The sequence below is a fragment of the Poromitra crassiceps genome, assembly GCF_964638095.1.
Source record: "Poromitra crassiceps genome assembly, chromosome: 4".
NCBI lineage: Eukaryota > Metazoa > Chordata > Actinopteri > Beryciformes > Melamphaidae > Poromitra > Poromitra crassiceps.
Genome location: NC_139626.1, coordinates 45,042,566 through 45,061,459, shown reverse-complemented (window position 1 = coordinate 45,061,459; position 18,894 = coordinate 45,042,566). Strand labels below are relative to the sequence as shown.

At 47.1% G+C, this 18,894-nt stretch overlaps 2 protein-coding genes across 6 annotated transcripts in view; one reads left to right on the top strand and one right to left on the bottom strand.

The window, feature by feature from the left end:
* The window catches only part of ctnna2 (catenin (cadherin-associated protein), alpha 2), a gene marked incomplete at both ends in the record, with an annotated part of 596,683 nt that overhangs the window by 199,306 nt on the left and 378,483 nt on the right, over positions 1-18,894 (bottom strand). The gene's annotated exons all lie outside the window — the stretch shown is intronic.
* lrrtm1 (leucine rich repeat transmembrane neuronal 1) lies at positions 14,886-16,457 on the top strand (the record flags this gene model as incomplete). Its single annotated transcript, XM_083635212.1, has 1 exon — positions 14,886-16,457. The coding sequence occupies one exon, from the start codon at positions 14,886-14,888 to the stop codon at positions 16,455-16,457; it is 1,572 nt and encodes a 523-aa protein (XP_083491338.1).

Sequence of the window (18,894 nt, the reverse complement as noted above, 5' to 3'; positions counted from 1 at the left end):
CTGCGAAGACAAAAGACAAGCTTTGTGTACAACAGCTGCTTGGGGACAACGACGGGCTCCTTTCAGAATCTCAAGTGACTGAGCTTGCCCGGGACCGTGTGGTAGCTTGCACCACAGTCGACTAATGATAATGATTATGATGACGACGACGATGATGATGTCGCATATAAACAAACCATCAATTTCAAATCCCCCTCATTTTAGGGATTCATCATAAATAAACATTATTGCGGAGCGTCCGGGGAGTGTAGCGGTAGATTCCCTGCCTACCAACACGAGGTTACCCGCGTTACCTCCGGCTTGGTCGGGCGTCCATACAAGCACGATTGGCTGTGTCTGCTGCCGGGTGGGGAGGCGGATTGAGGGTATGTGTCCTGGTCGCTGCACTAGCGCCTCCTCTGGTCGGTCGGGGCGCCTGTTCGGGGTGGAAGGGAACTGGTGGGAATAGCGTGATCCTCCCACGTGCTACATACTGCCAGTGAAGCTCCCCACTGTCAGGTGAAAAGAAGCGGCTGGCAACGGCGCATGTGTCGGAGGAAGCATGGTGCTACAGCTCTCCCCAGATCGGCAGAGGGTGGAGCAGCGACCCGAGGAGCAGAGGGAAAAATTGGACAAGTACAATTGGGGAGAAAATGGGGTGGAAATCAGAAAAATTAAAAATAAAGAAACATTACATCCATTATTCTTATGCAAAAGGTGCAAACCTGAAATAGGACATTTTAAGACCATAAGGACAAGATGCACCATGGGCGCAACATGTATTTATGACATGGCATGATTATGTCACTAAGTAAGTAGAGAAAGATTTATGACATCACTGATGATGTCACTCATGTCTATATGATTTATGACACCTTCCTTCTGACCGTACATATAGGCAACTCATCTACAAAAAAGGCCCATTTTGGCAAAAGCTTTGTCCCAACAGCCATACTACGTTATTTATGTTGTGTGACCCCTTCTCCGGTATTTTGTAAATCTCTGACTCAAATCTGTAATTTTGTATGTCTTACTTGTTTGTGGTATGTCTCCACCTACTGTGGAAAATAATTCCCTCCTTACAGACAAACATCTATATCTATCTACTCTATCTATCTATCTATCTATCTATCTATCTATCTATCTATCTATCTATCTATCTATCTATCTATCTATCTATCTCTGGGGCACTTTACACGAGGACGGTTTCCTATGGTGACGGGGAATTATTGTATCGTTAGTGCCTCCCTTTTATACGGCGACGGGGCTTAGGAAACGACACATTTTGAAACCACCTTCCAGAGTGAAATTCTTTGAGACGCCCCCTGCTGATCATTCCATGTAATCGCTTTGAGACGGCACATTTCAGAAACTCTGACGTGCCTGCACAAGCGACACACGCAATTACGCCATAGCTGTGCGCGAGTTGGCAACCATTTTCAAAATAAAACGTCAGTATGAATGAAGTTTGGCAACATTCAGAATTAAGCTACACTGCGGCCAACTTCAGTTACATAACGTTACTGCTGCGAGGAGCCGATGGCTGTACCCGGTCGGCATGTAACGTTAGTTACAAAAGCACGTCGACAGTGTTTTCTCACTGCCAGTAGCCTACAGGGTTTGACAGATAGCACACTCAGCGCTCCCGGTCCTCGCTGCTCGTTAAAGATTTCCAATAGGCGTTATTCTGATAAACTGGTCACATATATGTTACATTCTCACCCGACAAATATTAAAACTTTATAACAGTTTGGGTTTTTTTTTAGCTTGAAAAAAGCTTTTTGGCAAGTCTAAATGACTCAGGAAGGCGTACTCTACTTCCGTGTTTAAAACCGGAAAGACGATTACGAAATTACGTCATGCAGAAGCGTCCTTGTATGGGCAAAGAATAAGGTGATCACACTGCCACCTAGCGACCTGGCATGTACATTACGGCGTTTTAAAAATTCAACAGCGCTCATGTAAACAGGGAGAAGGTGTGAAGGAAAAGGTGTGAAGGAAACGCTATTGTGTCGTTTCTTCCAGAAACTGTCCTCGTGTAAAGGGCCCCTCTATATCTATCTATCTATCTATCTACAGTATATATCTATCTACCGTATTTCCCCAAATAGTAGCCCGGGCGTTTAATACGCAAAATCGATTTGGACCCCAGGCGTTTAAAAGAACCAGGCGGGTATTTGCTGCAGGCGTTTATTTATTTTTGCACCGACCTGCACCAGGCCATTATTCGGTGACAGTTCCTGTCCAACATGTTTTTTAGTGCAAAGGTCCTCACTCTCATCAACTGCCACCGTCAGCCCACACACCTTGGAGGATACCAAAAATCAGCAATCAGCCGTGGCTACCTACCGTGTAGCCCACACACACACACACAAACACACACACACACACACACACACACACACACACACACACACACACACACACACACGTCGTCTTCTACTTCTCTCGCACCCGAATAATAGATGCCATGGTTACACTAAATGGGGCATTTGGCACTTCAACAATGCACTTGCAAATACTGTAAGATGACGTTGACCGACGCAATTCTATCAACACCAGCAAATAGGCTACGACCAGTCTGAACATAGCCACATCCCAAACACAACACTACAACAACTTGCAAAAACACTACACACACCACGGCGGGTGCTGATTAAACATAGTCACACACAATCATTAGGCACGTAATCGGTATAAATATAACACAATCTCAGTCTTACCATTGACGAGTCTATTTCCAATAGCGCCTATCTCTTGAACTCATCTGGGACTTCAGTTCAAGTGAAGACCGCGGTAGCCGTTGTCAACAGAACTCTTTACATAATCCAAACATCGTGGAAATGCTTCCATGCCATCGATTTCCCTGCATTGCTTTTGGTAGCGTAAGTTGAGCTCCCTCGATTTGCGTTTTCTTTTCACGTGTTTCTCCCTGCTGTTTCATGTATTGCGCGACACTGGTGTTGCCTTCAAGTGCTGTCAGCAACGTAGTAATTTTGGGGTTACCTTAAGAAAATGCAAATAATGGCCCCGGCGTTTACTCGGACCGGCGTTTAATACGCAAAATGGGGTCAGACCCCCGGCGGCTATTAGGGGCCCGGCGCGTATTTGCTGCCGGGCTATTATTTGGGGAAATATGGTATCTATCTATCTATCTAATTTTCCATCTCGCTGGAAAAGTCTTGCAGTCCTTGTCTGATCTCAGAACTAATTTGTTGTCTCGAAATTGTTGAATTTCCACAAATTTTTGATTCTCAGGTCTATGGTATGGTATGGTGTTTATTCTTAATCCCCGAGGGGAAACATGGTTATAGACTATATATATATAATTATATATATAGCCATATAGTTATGGCTATAGGCTATAGAGCAAGACAGAGCTTTATTTGGATAGACCTCCCTCCTGGAGGTCTATCCTACAGTATGGTACCAGCTAGTTAATTACATTCATCTAATCAGGGGCTGAATGAGACCTGGGACACCAGATGAACTAGTTCTGATACCCATTGGAGCATGCAATCACTGTTTGTCTGTCTGTATGCCTGTGTGTGTGTGTGTGTGTGTGTGTGTGTGTGTGTGTGTGTGTGTGTGTGTGTGTGTGTGTGTGTGTGTGCGTGCGCGCGTGCGTGTGTGCGTGTGTGTCTGCATCTGTGGGTGTCACACTGGCTGTGGGTAATGCTACCACTAATTGGTGTGTGTGTGTGTGTGTGTGTGTGTGTGTGTGTGTGTGTGTGTGTGTGTGTGTGTGTGTGTGTGTGCGTGTGCGTGCGTGCGTGTGTGTGTGGGTGCGCACGTGTGTGTGTGTGTGTGTGTGTGTGTGTGTGTGTGTGTGTGTGTGTGTGTGCGTGCGTGCGTGCGTGCGTGCGTGCGTGTGTACTCTCTCTATCCAGCAGTGTTAGCAGGCTCTCAACATCAGCTTTTTGGAACTTTTTCGGGAAGAAAGTGACCATTTATCGCTCACCCCACCACGCTATAATACGTATATATTTAGGAGAATTAACACAATCATTTGATCTCCTGATCGAACCCTTTTTGCTGATGTTCAGATCATTGGGAGTGAAAAACCGTCCTCCACACAATCAGGGCATCTTGAATTCATAGGCGAGGATGGGGGGGGGGGGGTTTGGGGGGGGGGGGGGGGGGGTTAGGGGGGCAATGTGAGTGAAAATGATTCATTGATTGTTTATTGATTCATTGATAGCTGATCATTACAGGTATTATATCCCTGTCAATTCCCAATGCTGCACCGTACCACATCACACCACACGACACGACACCGCACACAATGCCGAAATAGATCGCTATCACCAGATACACCACAACAAATGACAGAGTAGACAACAACCGACGAACACTTCCCAAACCAGGCTTGTATAACTCAATACTGCATGACGCAAAGTAATAAAGCAGAGGGGAAATATATCAGTTGGCAGTAGACCAGAGAACAGCTCATGAAAAAGTTCTAAGCACACTGTGCAGGAGCCTATACCTCCAGATACATCCAGAATCACAATCACTTGCACAGTAGGTCATCACATTACATAGGAGTTTGACTTAGTGTAAGTGAGTATGCAGTGTGCATGTAGCGGTCATATCAATATCATAAGACAAAACATAAAGATAACGTCACAAAAAAAAAAGGTGCAGTCCAACAATATACAGTACAAACAAATTAGAAGGACCCGAGTGATAAACAGGAAGTGAGCGCGATCCTCCCACGTGCTACATCCACCCAGTGAAACTCCTCGCTGTCAGGTGAAAAGAAGCGGCTTCACATGTATCGGAGAAAGCCTGCCTCTAGTCTACGACTTGCCCCAGATCGATAGAGGGGGTGGAGCAATGACAGCATAGAGACACTGCAGAGCGCGTCATCATTCAGAAACCACGCCCCAAAACGGGGGAAAACACAAACTCCCGTCCAATCCGGGTCTTGCACCAAAAGATCGTATATACAGAAGATGAACACTCCAACTTACTTAATTGACAGCAACATCGACATTTTTCATTTTGCCGATTCTCAATGGCTTCCTTGTTTTCCTTGGGAGTACAAAAAAACGTTAACTGGCGATTTTTTACATTTGTTGTCAGCTTTTAGCTATGTTTAATTCAAGGAAAATGACGCTGGTGTATGGAAATGAACGGAGCTTTTCCCCTGTGATGGGCGTGGCCTATTTCATGCAGTGTCTCTATGGCAGGTAGTCTCGCTGGTCAGCCTCCCGTCCCTTCCGGGGAGAGGAGTCTGGCTGCACGGAAAAACAGCCTTCTGGCATAAGCCCTCCCCTGCTCTACAGCTGCTCTCCCATTGGAGGCGTCGATTTCAGACGCTGCCGGATTTCCGCTCCCCGCTTAAGAAGCTCTGTCATTGGCTCCGACCATGTCAATCAGAGCGGCTTCCGCTCCCTCCTCCCTGTGTGTCGCTGTAAATAGCCGCCGCAGTGAAAACAACAACGCTAACTAGCTAGCAAGCTAAAGGCAGAAACCTACACGCTAGCTCGTTGCTACACGCTGAAAATGACAAGTTGGATTGTTGGAAACTATTTTCCAAGAGCACTGCCGCTAAGCACCGCCCATCGCAATTGCAGAATGGTGACCAGCGCCACCAGACTCCTCTCACGGAAGGGGGGGGGGGGGGGGGGGGGGGCTGGCCAGCGAGACTACTTGGCAGGGGGAATTGGCCAAGTACAACTGGGGAGAAGACGGGGGGAAGGTCCCCCAAAAAGGGGGGCGGAGAGATCTAGTTTACTCTGTCTCAGAGGTGCAAATTAATCTTTATCTGAGCGTCGTTGGAGTTCTAGATTTCAGCAAACCTTTTGTCCCCCCCCGGCCACCCCGCAATCTCAGCCTCTGTTTGAAGTTGGAATCTTCCCTCCTTTGCCTTTGCTCTATTCCCTCTTAGCTGTAATGGATGACTACACCATCAGCTAATGACTTGCTGCACTGTAATGACTTGACACAGCCAACAGGAGATGAGAGTATCCAGGCCATCACTTTTAACACACTTTAAGAGCTTTGGCTCCCTGCTTTGGAGTAAGGTCAGCACAAGTGTGAGCGTGTGTGTGTGTGTGTGTGTGTGTGTGTGTGTGTGTGTGTGTGTGTGCGTGCGTGCGTGCGTGCGTGCGTGCGTGTGTGCGCGTGCTTGACGTGTAGACACACATGTTCACTCACACTTGCACGCAGACACATGTACTGCACATTAACACAGTCACACACAAAATGGCAAAATGACAAAATTCACAATTCGCAAGTCAGATGTGTGCAACCAGGAACCGTCTATGTGCGGTGCTTCACTGTAGCCTATAGACAGTGTGCCACCATGTCCCCACAGTTAAATATAGCCTCACACTAAGCACTCTGTCCTTAGTGAGCAGTGAGCACCAGAGTAATATCAACTGAAATGTGTTAACCATGGCCTTTTCAGATGCCAGTTGCCATGGATTCCACTGTGATATGACCCTTGTAAAAGCTTAGAAATCACATACCTTATAGTACTACTGTAAGTCGTTTGAACCAACACATGAAGTTAAAAAATCCTGCCCCCTCCATCAGATTTAATGTCCACCTATGAACTTGTCTCTGCCAACAAACGGAGGAGAAATCTGGATCTGAGTCATCACAGAAAATTAATCTTAACCATCCCGAACTGTTCGAAGATGCATCAGAGCCCCCCCCGATCATCTCTAAACGGTCTGATATTTGCGAGTACCCCGCCGTCACTTCGTTATGCCTTTCAACATTGGACAATACAACTTAAAGGGACAGCTCACCCTAACATCCAAAATACATTATTATCCATTATGACAGTATTTATCCATCTAGGTTGTTTTGTGTTAGTTGCCTGGGTTTTGTACATATTGGCCCTGGAGATTTCTGCCTCCTCTCCAATACAATGGAACTGGATCGCACTCGGCTTGCGGTGCTCAAAGCGGAGAAAAAGAACGTTAAAAATAACGTTTTTTATATATATATATATATACACACACACACACACACACACACACACACACACACACACACACACACACACACAGTATATACATACATACATACATACTGTACATACATACATACATACATGCATGTATACATATTTTGTGACCTTGTTGTGAGCAGTTTCATGTAGGAACTATTTCCTATAGTTGTCGCTAGCTGCAGTTTCATGTAGGAACTAGCTAGCAGCTAGCGGGTGTAGTTCGGTCCAAAGAAACCTTGTGAGGGAGGAAGTCCCTCACCGAGCTAAACAAAGCAATCAGTTCTCAGACGGTGCGACACTGTCCAACCTTGTCAGTATAGCAGTAGTATATTTATAATAGGACATGCAGTAGTATATTTATAATAGGACATGCAGTAGTATATTTATAATAGGACATGCAGTAGATTGCTGATGGCCATGTGGTATGACTCACAGCTGGCATCACAGCTATGTGTTGTGTAAGTGAAACATTACGGCTGGGCATCTAGCTTGTGAGCTATATATTCTTACCATCACGGTTAATCATTTTGCTATGGCACATCAAAACAGACCACCGTGTGTTAAGGACACTTTACAGCATAGTAGCGATTTATGACGGTCGCCACCGGCGACGATCATAATTCTACCGTCGGTGGCAAAGATCTAATTTTTATTCTTCCGGCGACGGGCGATGTGTCACCATTGCGATGATGGTTGTGCCCATCGACAAGACTTAAGTTTGAACTTTCACCCATCGCTGGCTCGGTCGTCATGATAACATTATGGAACGTTCTTATCCTAATATCAGTTAATTCTCTGAGCTCGAACTAAAACACTAATCAACAGTACTGGGTGATACATTACATACATACATTTACATAGAAATAAGCACAATAAATAAGTAGCCTATAATAAACGGGACGTTCACGAGGATGGATGGGATTAAAACTGCAAATTCTTGGGCAGCACCAACAATTTCATTAAAAATGTTTGAATCAGGCATGAACATAATAAAAGAGAAGCTTCTCTGTCCAACTCGTACGAAAATATCAGCTCCCGAAATCATGCAAACCTGACGAATGCAAAAAACTAAAACCACGCCAATAGATAGCAGTATGCGCTAAACTCCCGCTTCTGTAAAAGCCAACAGCCCATTCAACAACACAAACGGACACAACAATAAACTTCACAACCTTGGAATATTTGCATTACTTTGTACTGATGGAAGAAATGGGTAATAACATTGTTGTTACCTGTTAGCTTTGCATCGGGAACTGAAAGCGTTTGCCAATGTGTTGTGAGCACTATCCCCCTTTTTTTTTTATCAGACATGATCAATCAACCCCAGATGAATGCAAACTGCATTGTAGACATTAGATAACAGTAGATAACTGCAGTGTAGCTTACTCGGTGATGATTGCTATTCCTATCGTCAGAAGACATAAGGGCCGTGACGTTTTTAAGTGAGTAACTTTAAAATGGCTAGACTGCCTCAGTAGCTTGGTGCTATTTAGAACTATAGTAAGAATGTAAAGTAGGCTAACTACCGTAGATGATGAGAGCAAAAAACGACTGAAGCTCTGATGCGTTCTATAATGATTAATCGCTCTACTTTGTATGAGCGACAGCATCCAAAAGCAAAAACAAGCAATGATGGAATGTTGGTGACATTGTAGAGATGTCCATCAGGTCATCATAAATCACTGTATATATACAAAACTGCTCTTTAGGCAGGGTTTTGCTAGCCTGGTAAACCAGCCCGTCACGTGAACTCACATTTCATTTGGTTCTGCATGACGGTCTGGCCCCAACTCTTCACCCAGTCCTTAGCAGGGGCGGGAGCATGGGCGGACGTAGTTGCCTTGACAGACAACTCCTTCAGCCAATCAGGGTCGGATCCAGTCAAACCCAAATCCACTCGGGAGAATGGCAAAAACAAAAGGCGATACTCCTGTACTTGTTTGATTGTTGTTATTGAGTCTATTTCTGCAATAACTGCACTTTATGGCTCTTTAAACTAGACAAACGCTGACATTACTCCTCGAGACGATCAGGCAAGGAGGCGGCCATTATTGTGTTGTTAGTGCAGTGCTAGTAGGGTTCCTGATTGGCCAACTTGCGCTGTCAATCACAGCGCAGTCGCTGATTGGCTCTTCCGCTCTGCAGCTTCTGCTAAACCCCCCCACTGGCTTTGGGGCCAGACCGTCACGCAGAACCAAATGAAATGTGAGTTCACGTGACGGGCTGGTTTACCAGGCTAGGGTTTTGCCAAAAGGCCAGATGATCATCATCTGGTTCATGTAGCCCCATACGCTACATTAGGAAACTGTTCTCTACTATACAGTATATGCACAGAACAGAAGACAACATAAAACTACGCCAAAGCTACGTCCTCAATTAAAATACAGCGACCCCAACAGCAACACAGCATAGCAGCAAACACCTTGTTAGCCTGGGTAACTCTGCTTATAATGGAAACAGAGCATGCCTCCATCAGGCTCAGCCCTGCACAGCTCCGCCTTGCCTGGTGCTACTGGAAATAAGGTATTAGATCTAGTAAGTAGGGCTAGACCAGAGCCGTATAATAGAAGAGCTGCGACATCTCCATTCACTCCAATGGACCAGGGTTTTTTTACCTCACGAGAGTTCCCGGAAGTAAGGTTCTGGATTAAGCAGCGCTGTCTAGTTACATCAAAATGGACAGTTTGTGATGTACTTTGAAAGGGGCCGAGGTTTAAAGAATCAAATTGTATATTATCAGCTTTATTTTAGCATTCAAACGCAGCGCGAGCCTCCTTCCTGGCTATTCATTGGCTACTGAGTCACACATTTTGGACATCCGCTGGCGCCACTCTCTGACTAGATTTCTCTGGGCTAGACTAGTTTCTCCAGTAGAAATATTCCAAATAACGAAGGTAAGATAAATTGTGCTTACCTGTCTAGGAGAAACAGCCAACTCTGCATCCGTTTCATTCCTTTTGTCTGTCTCAGTTGCCTCCCTCTCTCAACAGCAAAACCAATGTTTATTCTTGTTTTTCACCCTGCTCTCACCAAAGCAATTTGTGAAACATACCAAAGCTTCCTGGTCTTACAACTGGCTGCTCCACCATATTTTGCACTACAGGCGCATTCTTGGTGGGCACCGGGGCTGGTTCAGCCTGGATGGGCAGGAGGGGATGGAAGGGGCTCGATTTAGACACGTTTCTGTTCATTTTGTTCAAACACACTTTTGTTCATTATTAATTCCTATTTCACAGACCAACGAGCAGGAAGCCTTGATACCAAACTTATGGCTTCTGTCAGGAGGAAAGTAGATTGGGGAAGAGGGTCAGATGGTTGGAAGCTCGGCTGATGTGAGGAATGTTTATGTCATATGATATAAGGTGTTGTCACAGCTCATTGTCCTTGGAAATTAATGGGTGACCGGTGACAAGGCCAGGAATTATGCCACCGAAGCACATAGCACGGGGAGAGGGGACCTTCAGACACGACTCTCTATGCAACTCTTAACTTAGCACGGGGAGAGGGGACCTTCAGACACGACTCTCTATGCAACTCTCAACTTAGCACGGGGAGAGGGGACCTTCAGACACGACTCTCTATGCAACTCTCAACTTAGCACGGGGAGAGGGGACCTTCAGACACGACTCTCTATGCAACTCTCAACTTAGCACGGGGAGAGGGGACCTTCAGACACGACTCTCTATGCAACTCTCAACTTAGCACGGGGAGAGGGGACCTTCAGACACGACTCTCTATGCAACTCTCAACTTAGCACGGGGAGAGGGGACCTTCAGACACAACTCTCTATGCAACTCTCAACTTAGCACGGGGAGAGGGGACCTTCAGACACGACTCTCTATGCAACTCTCAACTTAGCACGGGGAGAGGGGACCTTCAGACACGACTCTCTATGCAACTCTCAACTTAGCACGGGGAGAGGGGACCTTCAGACACGACTCTCTATGCACCTCTCAACTTAGCACGGGGAGAGGGGACCTTCAGACACGACTCTCTATGCAACTCTCAACTTAGCACGGGGAGAGGGGACCTTCAGACACGACTCTCTATGCAACTCTCAACTTAGCACGGGGAGAGGGGACCTTCAGACACGACTCTCTATGCAACTCTCAACTTAGCACGGGGAGAGGGGACCTTCAGACACGACTCTCTATGCAACTCTCAACTTAGCACGGGGAGAGGGGACCTTCAGACACGACTCTCTATGCAACTCTCAACTTAGCACGGGGAGAGGGGACCTTCAGACACGACTCTCTATGCAACTCTCAACTTAGCACGGGGAGAGGGGACCTTCAGACACGACTCTCTATGCAACTCTCAACTTAGCACGGGGAGAGGGGACCTTCAGACACGACTCTCTATGCAACTCTCAACTTAGCACGGGGAGAGGGGACCTTCAGACACGACTCTCTATGCAACTCTCAACTTAGCACGGGGAGAGGGGACCTTCAGACACGACTCTCTATGCAACTCTCAACTTAGCACGGGGAGAGGGGACCTTCAGACACGACTCTCTATGCAACTCTCAACTTAGCATGGGGAGAGGGGACCTTCAGACATGACTCTCTATGCAACTCTCAACTTAGCAGGGCGAGAGGGGACCTTCAGACACGACTCTCTATGCAACTCTTAACTTAGCATGGGGAGAGGGGACCTTCAGACACGACTCTCTATGCAACTCTCAACTTAGCACGGGGAGAGGGGACCTTCAGACACGACTCTCTATGCAACTCTCAACTTAGCACGGGGAGAGGGGACCTTCAGACACGACTCTCTATGCAACTCTCAACTTAGCACGGGGAGAGGGGACCTTCAGACACGACTCTCTATGCAACTCTCAACTTAGCATGGGGAGAGGGGACCTTCAGAGACGACTCTCTATGCAACTCTCAACTTAGCACGGGGAGAGGGGACCTTCAGACACGACTCTCTATGCAACTCTCAACTTAGCACGGGGAGAGGGGACCTTCAGACACGACTCTCTATGCAACTCTCAACTTAGCAGGGCGAGAGGGGACCTTCAGAGATGACTCTATATGCAACTCTCAACTTAGCAGGGCGAGAGGGGACCTTCAGATATGACTCTCTATGCAACTCTCAACTTAGCACGGGGAGAGGGGACCTTCAGACACGACTCTCTATGCAACTCTCAACTTAGCATGGGGAGAGGGGACCTTCAGACACAACTCTCTATGCAACTCTCAATTTAGCATGGGGAGAGGGGACCTTCAGAGATGACTCTCGATGCAACTCTCAACTTAGCATGGGGAGAGGGGACCTTCAGACACGACTCTCTATGCAACTCTCAACTTAGCACGGGGAGAGGGGACCTTCAGACACGACTCTCTATGCAACTCTCAACTTAGCACGGGGAGAGGGGACCTTCAGACACGACTCTCTATGCAACTCTCAACTTAGCATGGGGAGAGGGGACCTTCAGACACGACTCTCTATGCAACTCTCAATTTAGCATGGGGAGAGGGGACCTTCAGACACGACTCTCTATGCAACTCTCAATTTAGCATGGGGAGAGGGGACCTTCAGAGATGACTCTCGATGCAACTCTCAACTTAGCATGGGGAGAGGGGACCTTCAGAGACCACTCTCTATGCAACTCTCAACTTAGCATGGGGAGAGGGGACCTTCAGAGACCACTCTCTATGCAACTCTCAACTTAGCATGGGGAGAGGGGACCTTCAGAGACCACTCTCTATGCAACTCTCAACTTAGCATGGCTAAGTGGCAAGTGATTACATCTGTGTTCAGAATGGACAGCTAGGCCATAATAATTGACCATGATGTAGGATGCCTAGCTACAGGGCAGTCTGTTCAAATTAAGAATGTCATCCTCTATTCATGACTCATCATGCGCTAGGCGTTTTTTATTGGTAAGGTTAAACAATGAATATTAATAGATTGAGCACGGTCAAAAAGACAAAGTAATATTTGAAATTATTAGACAAGTACAATTATATTATGATGATGAAGATGATGTTACCCAACTGTATCATAATCATTATCTCTTCCTGATTGTTATGAGTGTGACTATAATTGTTGAATTGATGAATAGTAATTGTATGAATAGTATTTGTTTTGATGCCATTATTTCGACTTCTGCATCGTGCATGATGTAGAATCAGTCTCTTCTGACTGTTAATGTGCTTGGAAACAGTCGTCTGCTGGAGGGATGGAACAGATATAGTAGGACGCCCCTTTCAGTCACTACATGAATATTGTTTTGCAACACCAAAAAACAAAAAAACTGCTTTCTAACAGCGACGTCAAAGCAGGCAGATATAATACGGATCAATTAATTACAGTGGGTGGGAGGGAGGGAGAGAGAGAGGGAGGGAGGGAGAGAGGGAGAGAGAGAGAGAGGGAGAGAGAGAGAGAGAGAGAGAGAGATTTCATTAAAGCCTCTGGTTTAAGCCCAGCCCCTTCTGAATATGTAAATGTATCAGGCACAGAGAGAGAGAGAAAACACAGCAAGAGAGAAGCGAGGAGGAGGGAAGGAGAGAGAGAGAGAGAGAGAGAGAGAGAGAGAGAGAGAGAGGAGGGGGGAGCGGCACAAACAAGCGAGAGAGCGATCAAGGGAAAGAGAGCAAGGGAGTGAGAGAAAGAGAGCGAGCACTCTGAATTGTGAGTGGCTTACGACACTCAGTGAACAGAAGGTGCTTCTGCATGCGCTGTCAGTGGACTAGTCTGCTGCAAGGGATTGCGCGCTCCTCCGCCTCCCACATTCACCGCCCCTGCCTGCCTGCCTGCCTGCCTACCTACCAGTTTCAGCCTTCAGCAGCCTCTCACAGCTGGCTGAGGAGACACCCGGAGAGCCAGGCGATGAGCGGAACCTGCAAGCCGATGGAGAGGCGAGAGGCTCCTTCACCGACATGAGAACACGGAATATTGCCACACAAGAAAACAGAGCCAGAGCAAGTCTTCACCTCCTCTTGAAATCTCCCCCCCCCGTTTTTTTTTTTTTTTTTTGCATCTGTTACTGAAATCACGACTCTACCTGCCCGAATGGATTTAAACCTTACGAGTCAGTGATCGCTTCCAGTGACGGACGTTCATTCGGTGTTGACATCTGCTAAAACTTCAGCAGGAAGGAAGGGGGGAGGAGAAGAGAGCGAGACAGATATTTCAAAAGATTTTTCCTTGATTCCCCCCCCCCTCCCCAACAACCCACCCCACCCCCCTCCCCCCCCCCCCCCCCCCCCCCCTTCCTCCTGCCTGGTTGTCTCTCGCCTCTGATCATTGCAGCAGAGGACTGCGGAGCAGCAAACGACAGCGGGCAGAGCTCATGCATGCAGACAGGGGGAACTTGCACTTCCTACCACCTCGCTGAAAGCCACTTGGATTCCTGCTCTTTCTGGCTCTTTCACTCGAGGAGAACTGAGACATTGTACGCCTGCCAAGGATCTGCTGTCCACTGAAAAGAGAGGAGGGAGGGAGGGGGGCACGTTTGTGCCACAACGGGGTCTTTTTTAGATTCGCACATAATTAGCGTCGGGGGGCACAAAGGGAGCCGCTGAATGGAGGGTGTCAGCCTCTGGATAGGGGTGAGTAGGAATCTTTTCGTATAAGATCGCTCAATGAAGACGGGTTTTGTCTTTTGTTTTTCTGGGGTTTTTTCGCCCCCCCCCCCCCTCGACTCTCCACCCGCTGCTTGACACATAACATGAGCAAAGACACTTGCCCTTTATCCTTCTACATTCTTTTCAACGAGGATTCCTACTTGCCGTGAGCAATCAAGACCAAGACACAATCACCTTTCTTTCACACAGCTAGAGAGAAGCAGCGACGCACAGGTGAAATATATGTGGGCAGATTTCCGATAGAGAGCGCATTAATTATGATGTGAGCGGTGCCAAAAGATAATATCCAGAGCGGGTTTCAATGGACATTCTCTCGGTGACATCCCTGGATATTTACGCTAATGGATTTCCTTCTAATTGGTCTGTACTTAAAGTGGCCAGTGAAGAAGCCCCCCGGGTTGATACTGTGTTCACTGGGCATTTTCCTCAGAACGCTTCCCCTGGCGGAGGGGGTCTGTCCGAGGCTGTGCCGCTGCGACAGCAAGCTGCTGTACTGCGAGGGGCTCAACCTCACAGACATCCCCCGCAACCTCAGCAGCGCCATGGGCCTGTCCATGAGGGAGAACAACCTGACGGAGCTGCGTGAGGGCCACTTGGCCGGCCTGTCGCAGCTCACCTGGCTCTACTTGGATCACAACAGCATTGACGTGGTCGAGGAGGGCGCCTTCGACAGGCTACGGCGAGTCAAGGAGCTGGACCTGAGCAGCAACCGGATTGAGAGTTTGCCCAACGGCACCTTCAGGCCCCTCCCAAACCTGCGCATCCTGGACCTGTCGTACAACAGGCTGCAGGCACTCGAGCCGGACCTGTTCCACGGCCTTAGGAAGCTCACCAATTTGCATTTGCGCTACAATGTGCTTAAATTTGTGCCAGTGCGGATCTTTCAGGACTGCCGGAGCATGCAGTTTCTGGACCTGGGATACAACCAACTGCAGAGCCTGGCACGGAACTCCTTTGCTGGACTCTTCAAGTTGACCGAGTTGCATCTGGAGCACAACGAGCTGGTTAAAGTCAACTTGGCCCACTTCCCTCGTCTCATCTCCTTACGCACTCTGTACATGCACAACAATCATGCCACCATTGTTGTCAGCACCCTGGACTGGACCTGGCATTTTTTGGAGAAGATCGACCTATCAGCCAATCAAATCGAGTACATCGAGTCACATGTCTTTGAGAGCGCGCCCAACCTCAAGGTGCTCATGCTAGATTCGAATCGGCTGGCGTCGGTGGACCAGCGCATTCTGGATTCGTGGTCGTCTCTGGACAGCATCACCCTGGCAGGGAACGAGTGGGAGTGCAGCCGCAACGTGTGCGCCTTGGCCTCGTGGCTGAGTGCCTTCGCGGGCCAGCGTGACAGCTCGCTGCAGTGTTCCAGCCCGGACATCGCGCAGGGCGAGGACGTGTTGGACGCCGTCTACGCTTTTCAGCTATGCGAGGACGCCCCGACGGAGGTCACTACGGCAGGCCTGTACGCCTCCACCAGGGCCCGGGCCCAGGGCGGCGCCGTGTTCCTCGGCCCGTTCACCCCGAACCCCTACGAGGGCGAGGGCGGCGAGGTGGTCACGGGCTCTTTCACCGTCACAGTGGGCCACGACGACCTGGAGAGCACCATGCAGATCCACAAGGTGGTGACTGGCACCATGGCGCTCATCTTCTCCTTCCTCATCATAGTGCTCATGCTGTACGTGGCCTGGAAGTGCTTCCCGGCCGGAATAAGGCAGCTGAGGCAATGCTTCAGCAGCCAGCGGCGCAAGCAGAAGCAGAAGCAAAGCATGCAGCAGATGGCTGCGATTTCGACGCCGGAGTACTATGTTGACTATAAGCCCAACCACATCGAGGGAGCTCTGGTCATCATCAATGAGTATGGCTCTTGCACCTGTCAGCAGCAACCTTCTCGGGAATGTGAGGTGTGAACCCTGCTTTGTGAGTATGTGTTTACCTGTGCTTATATGGATATAAAAACCCTTTTTGGATGCATTGGGCAGGGGGATTCTGTGGGACACACGGAGCAAAGGGATCCTTTGGACACTTTGTACGCAGCGTCTCACTGTGATGTGGAAGGAGTGTGCTTTACAGGGCTGACTATTCCACAGTGGATTTACTGCTACTGCTATCTACTGCTGATCTGAGGCCATGGGGCATAACGGCCACCTGACTCTTGGACCTGTTGATGTTCTACACACAAACACAAAGAGGAATACATTGTGAGCACTGAGGCTTTTCTCTCACCAAGAATGGATATTTGAGCTTTAACGTGTCTTTCTACTTCAGGACATTCAATTATTGTCTAAAAAAAAGAAAGAAAAACGGGGGACACAACAAAATGATAACTAAAACAAACGGGAAAAAAACACGCCATTTCTATTATGGTAAAACACAATATTTGACAATGACGAACAAATGACAAATGTGGAGGAAAAAAATGTTTCGTTTGGGTTTAAAAAAAAAATGTAAAGATTAAAGTCTGTGTAAAATATGTTTAAAAGCAGAAGTGCAAGTGTGGAGAAAAAATGATGCAAGATGCTATTCTATTTCTTTTGTAAACTACGAAAAAAAGATGTTTAAATAAATGAATTGCTATTCACAGTGAACTGATTTGTACGTGAGAAGCCTTTGGGAGAGGATGAATGATAATAGATGCAGTTTCGGGTGCTGGTGGACTGGAGAGCGTTGTCTGCTGGCGGGGTCTCTGCAGTGTATCTAACGGAGAGGGAGAAAATATATAAAAGGGGCAGAGGGATAATCTGCACCTCATTTCCAATGTTAAAGCCCTGGTGTGTGAATTTCAAATGTTTTTCCTCTATTTTAACTCCCATGACGTATATGTTGTTTTATCATTCACTGTGTTGGCCCTGCTATCAGTGTTGTAGTTGCTTTCCCCCCTTTCCCATTTCTTTCTGTGAATAGATTCTATTGATTACATTTTAACCATTACCATTTGAAATCAGTTGGCATATTTCCATATGATTACATCACTATTTGTGTACCATCCAAGTAAACAAAGTACAGCGTCAAAGATCTAAAGCTATGCCTCTCATTGCTTCTCAGCCCTGTCACGCCAGAGCGACGCCTCCTCTTTCACTGAATATGGCATATTGAAGACGACAAAAACCTTGAACCCCATCCATAATGAAATCAAAATGCAATTTAAAAACAGCCTTGTTGAAGAAATAATCCGCTGGGGCTTTTCAGCTTAAAGAAACATTAGCACATACGATATTCTTCACTGTGTTTTCATGTACTGTAAAATATGTTCGTTGAATACACGGCCATTTTGAGGTGTATATATATATATATATATCCTTCTTCCTCTGGTGTTCATTGTGTGAATGAGTGTGCGGCCCAGATGTTGTGTTCCCGGGAATCCTTTGACATGTATGTTGTGCAAGAAAGAGAGAGCAGGGGGGGGGGGGGGAGAGATCGAGCATCACAACGACTGCAGAGAGAGGGCACAGACTGCTCTCTAGTGTGCGTGTTCTACTGTGGCTGCATTGTGGAGGAGTGCACCATGGCATATATTCCGCACATTTCCACAGTTGTAGGGGGTCGGGGTGGGTCCACACAAACAAAACGACGTGCACACACACACACAAACATACACACATGGACACAAGCGTGTGCGTGCACACACACACACACACACACACAGATGCACACATACGCACAAACAGCTGGATCAATGGAATTAACAGCAGAGCAATTAGTCTAAATCGGGCCACACTGTTTGGCACGAGCGATCAATCAAATTTAGTATTTTCATTCCAGACAGCCTTACTGTAATGTGTGAGTCACCGCATCCTCAGGGTCTGGAAGATCACTCTCCAATATCACGACCATTGTTTGTTTGAATGCATAATAGTGTGCAGTGCCACATGCAATTCAATGATCATAGGATCCCTTTCAGGTCAAACTCAATCACATAGCATCATCCGTATCAATATGACGTCAGCTCTGGGAATTCAGATTCAGATTCACTCGTATTGTCACAGGAGGTAATCAGATTACATAGGGAGGAATTTGACTTAGTGTGAGCATGCAGCGGTATAGCGGTCACATCAATATTCTGAAGACAAAAGACAATACAGAAAGACAATCAACAAAATAGATAAAGGTGCAGTCCAATATATCTTAGAGTGACGTATGATGACGTATACGATGTGGTATTCATTGGTGTGAATTTGAGTGCACTGTGGGTTGAAACAAGTTCTTATTATTTTCAGGCCCTAACTTTGTTAAGTGATAGCTGTGATCATATTTATAGGGGTTTATTATATGCCATACTGCTCTATATCCATTTTTGGAAAAGAATTGTAACATTGAATCAGTCAATAATTCAAAAACAAATTATAT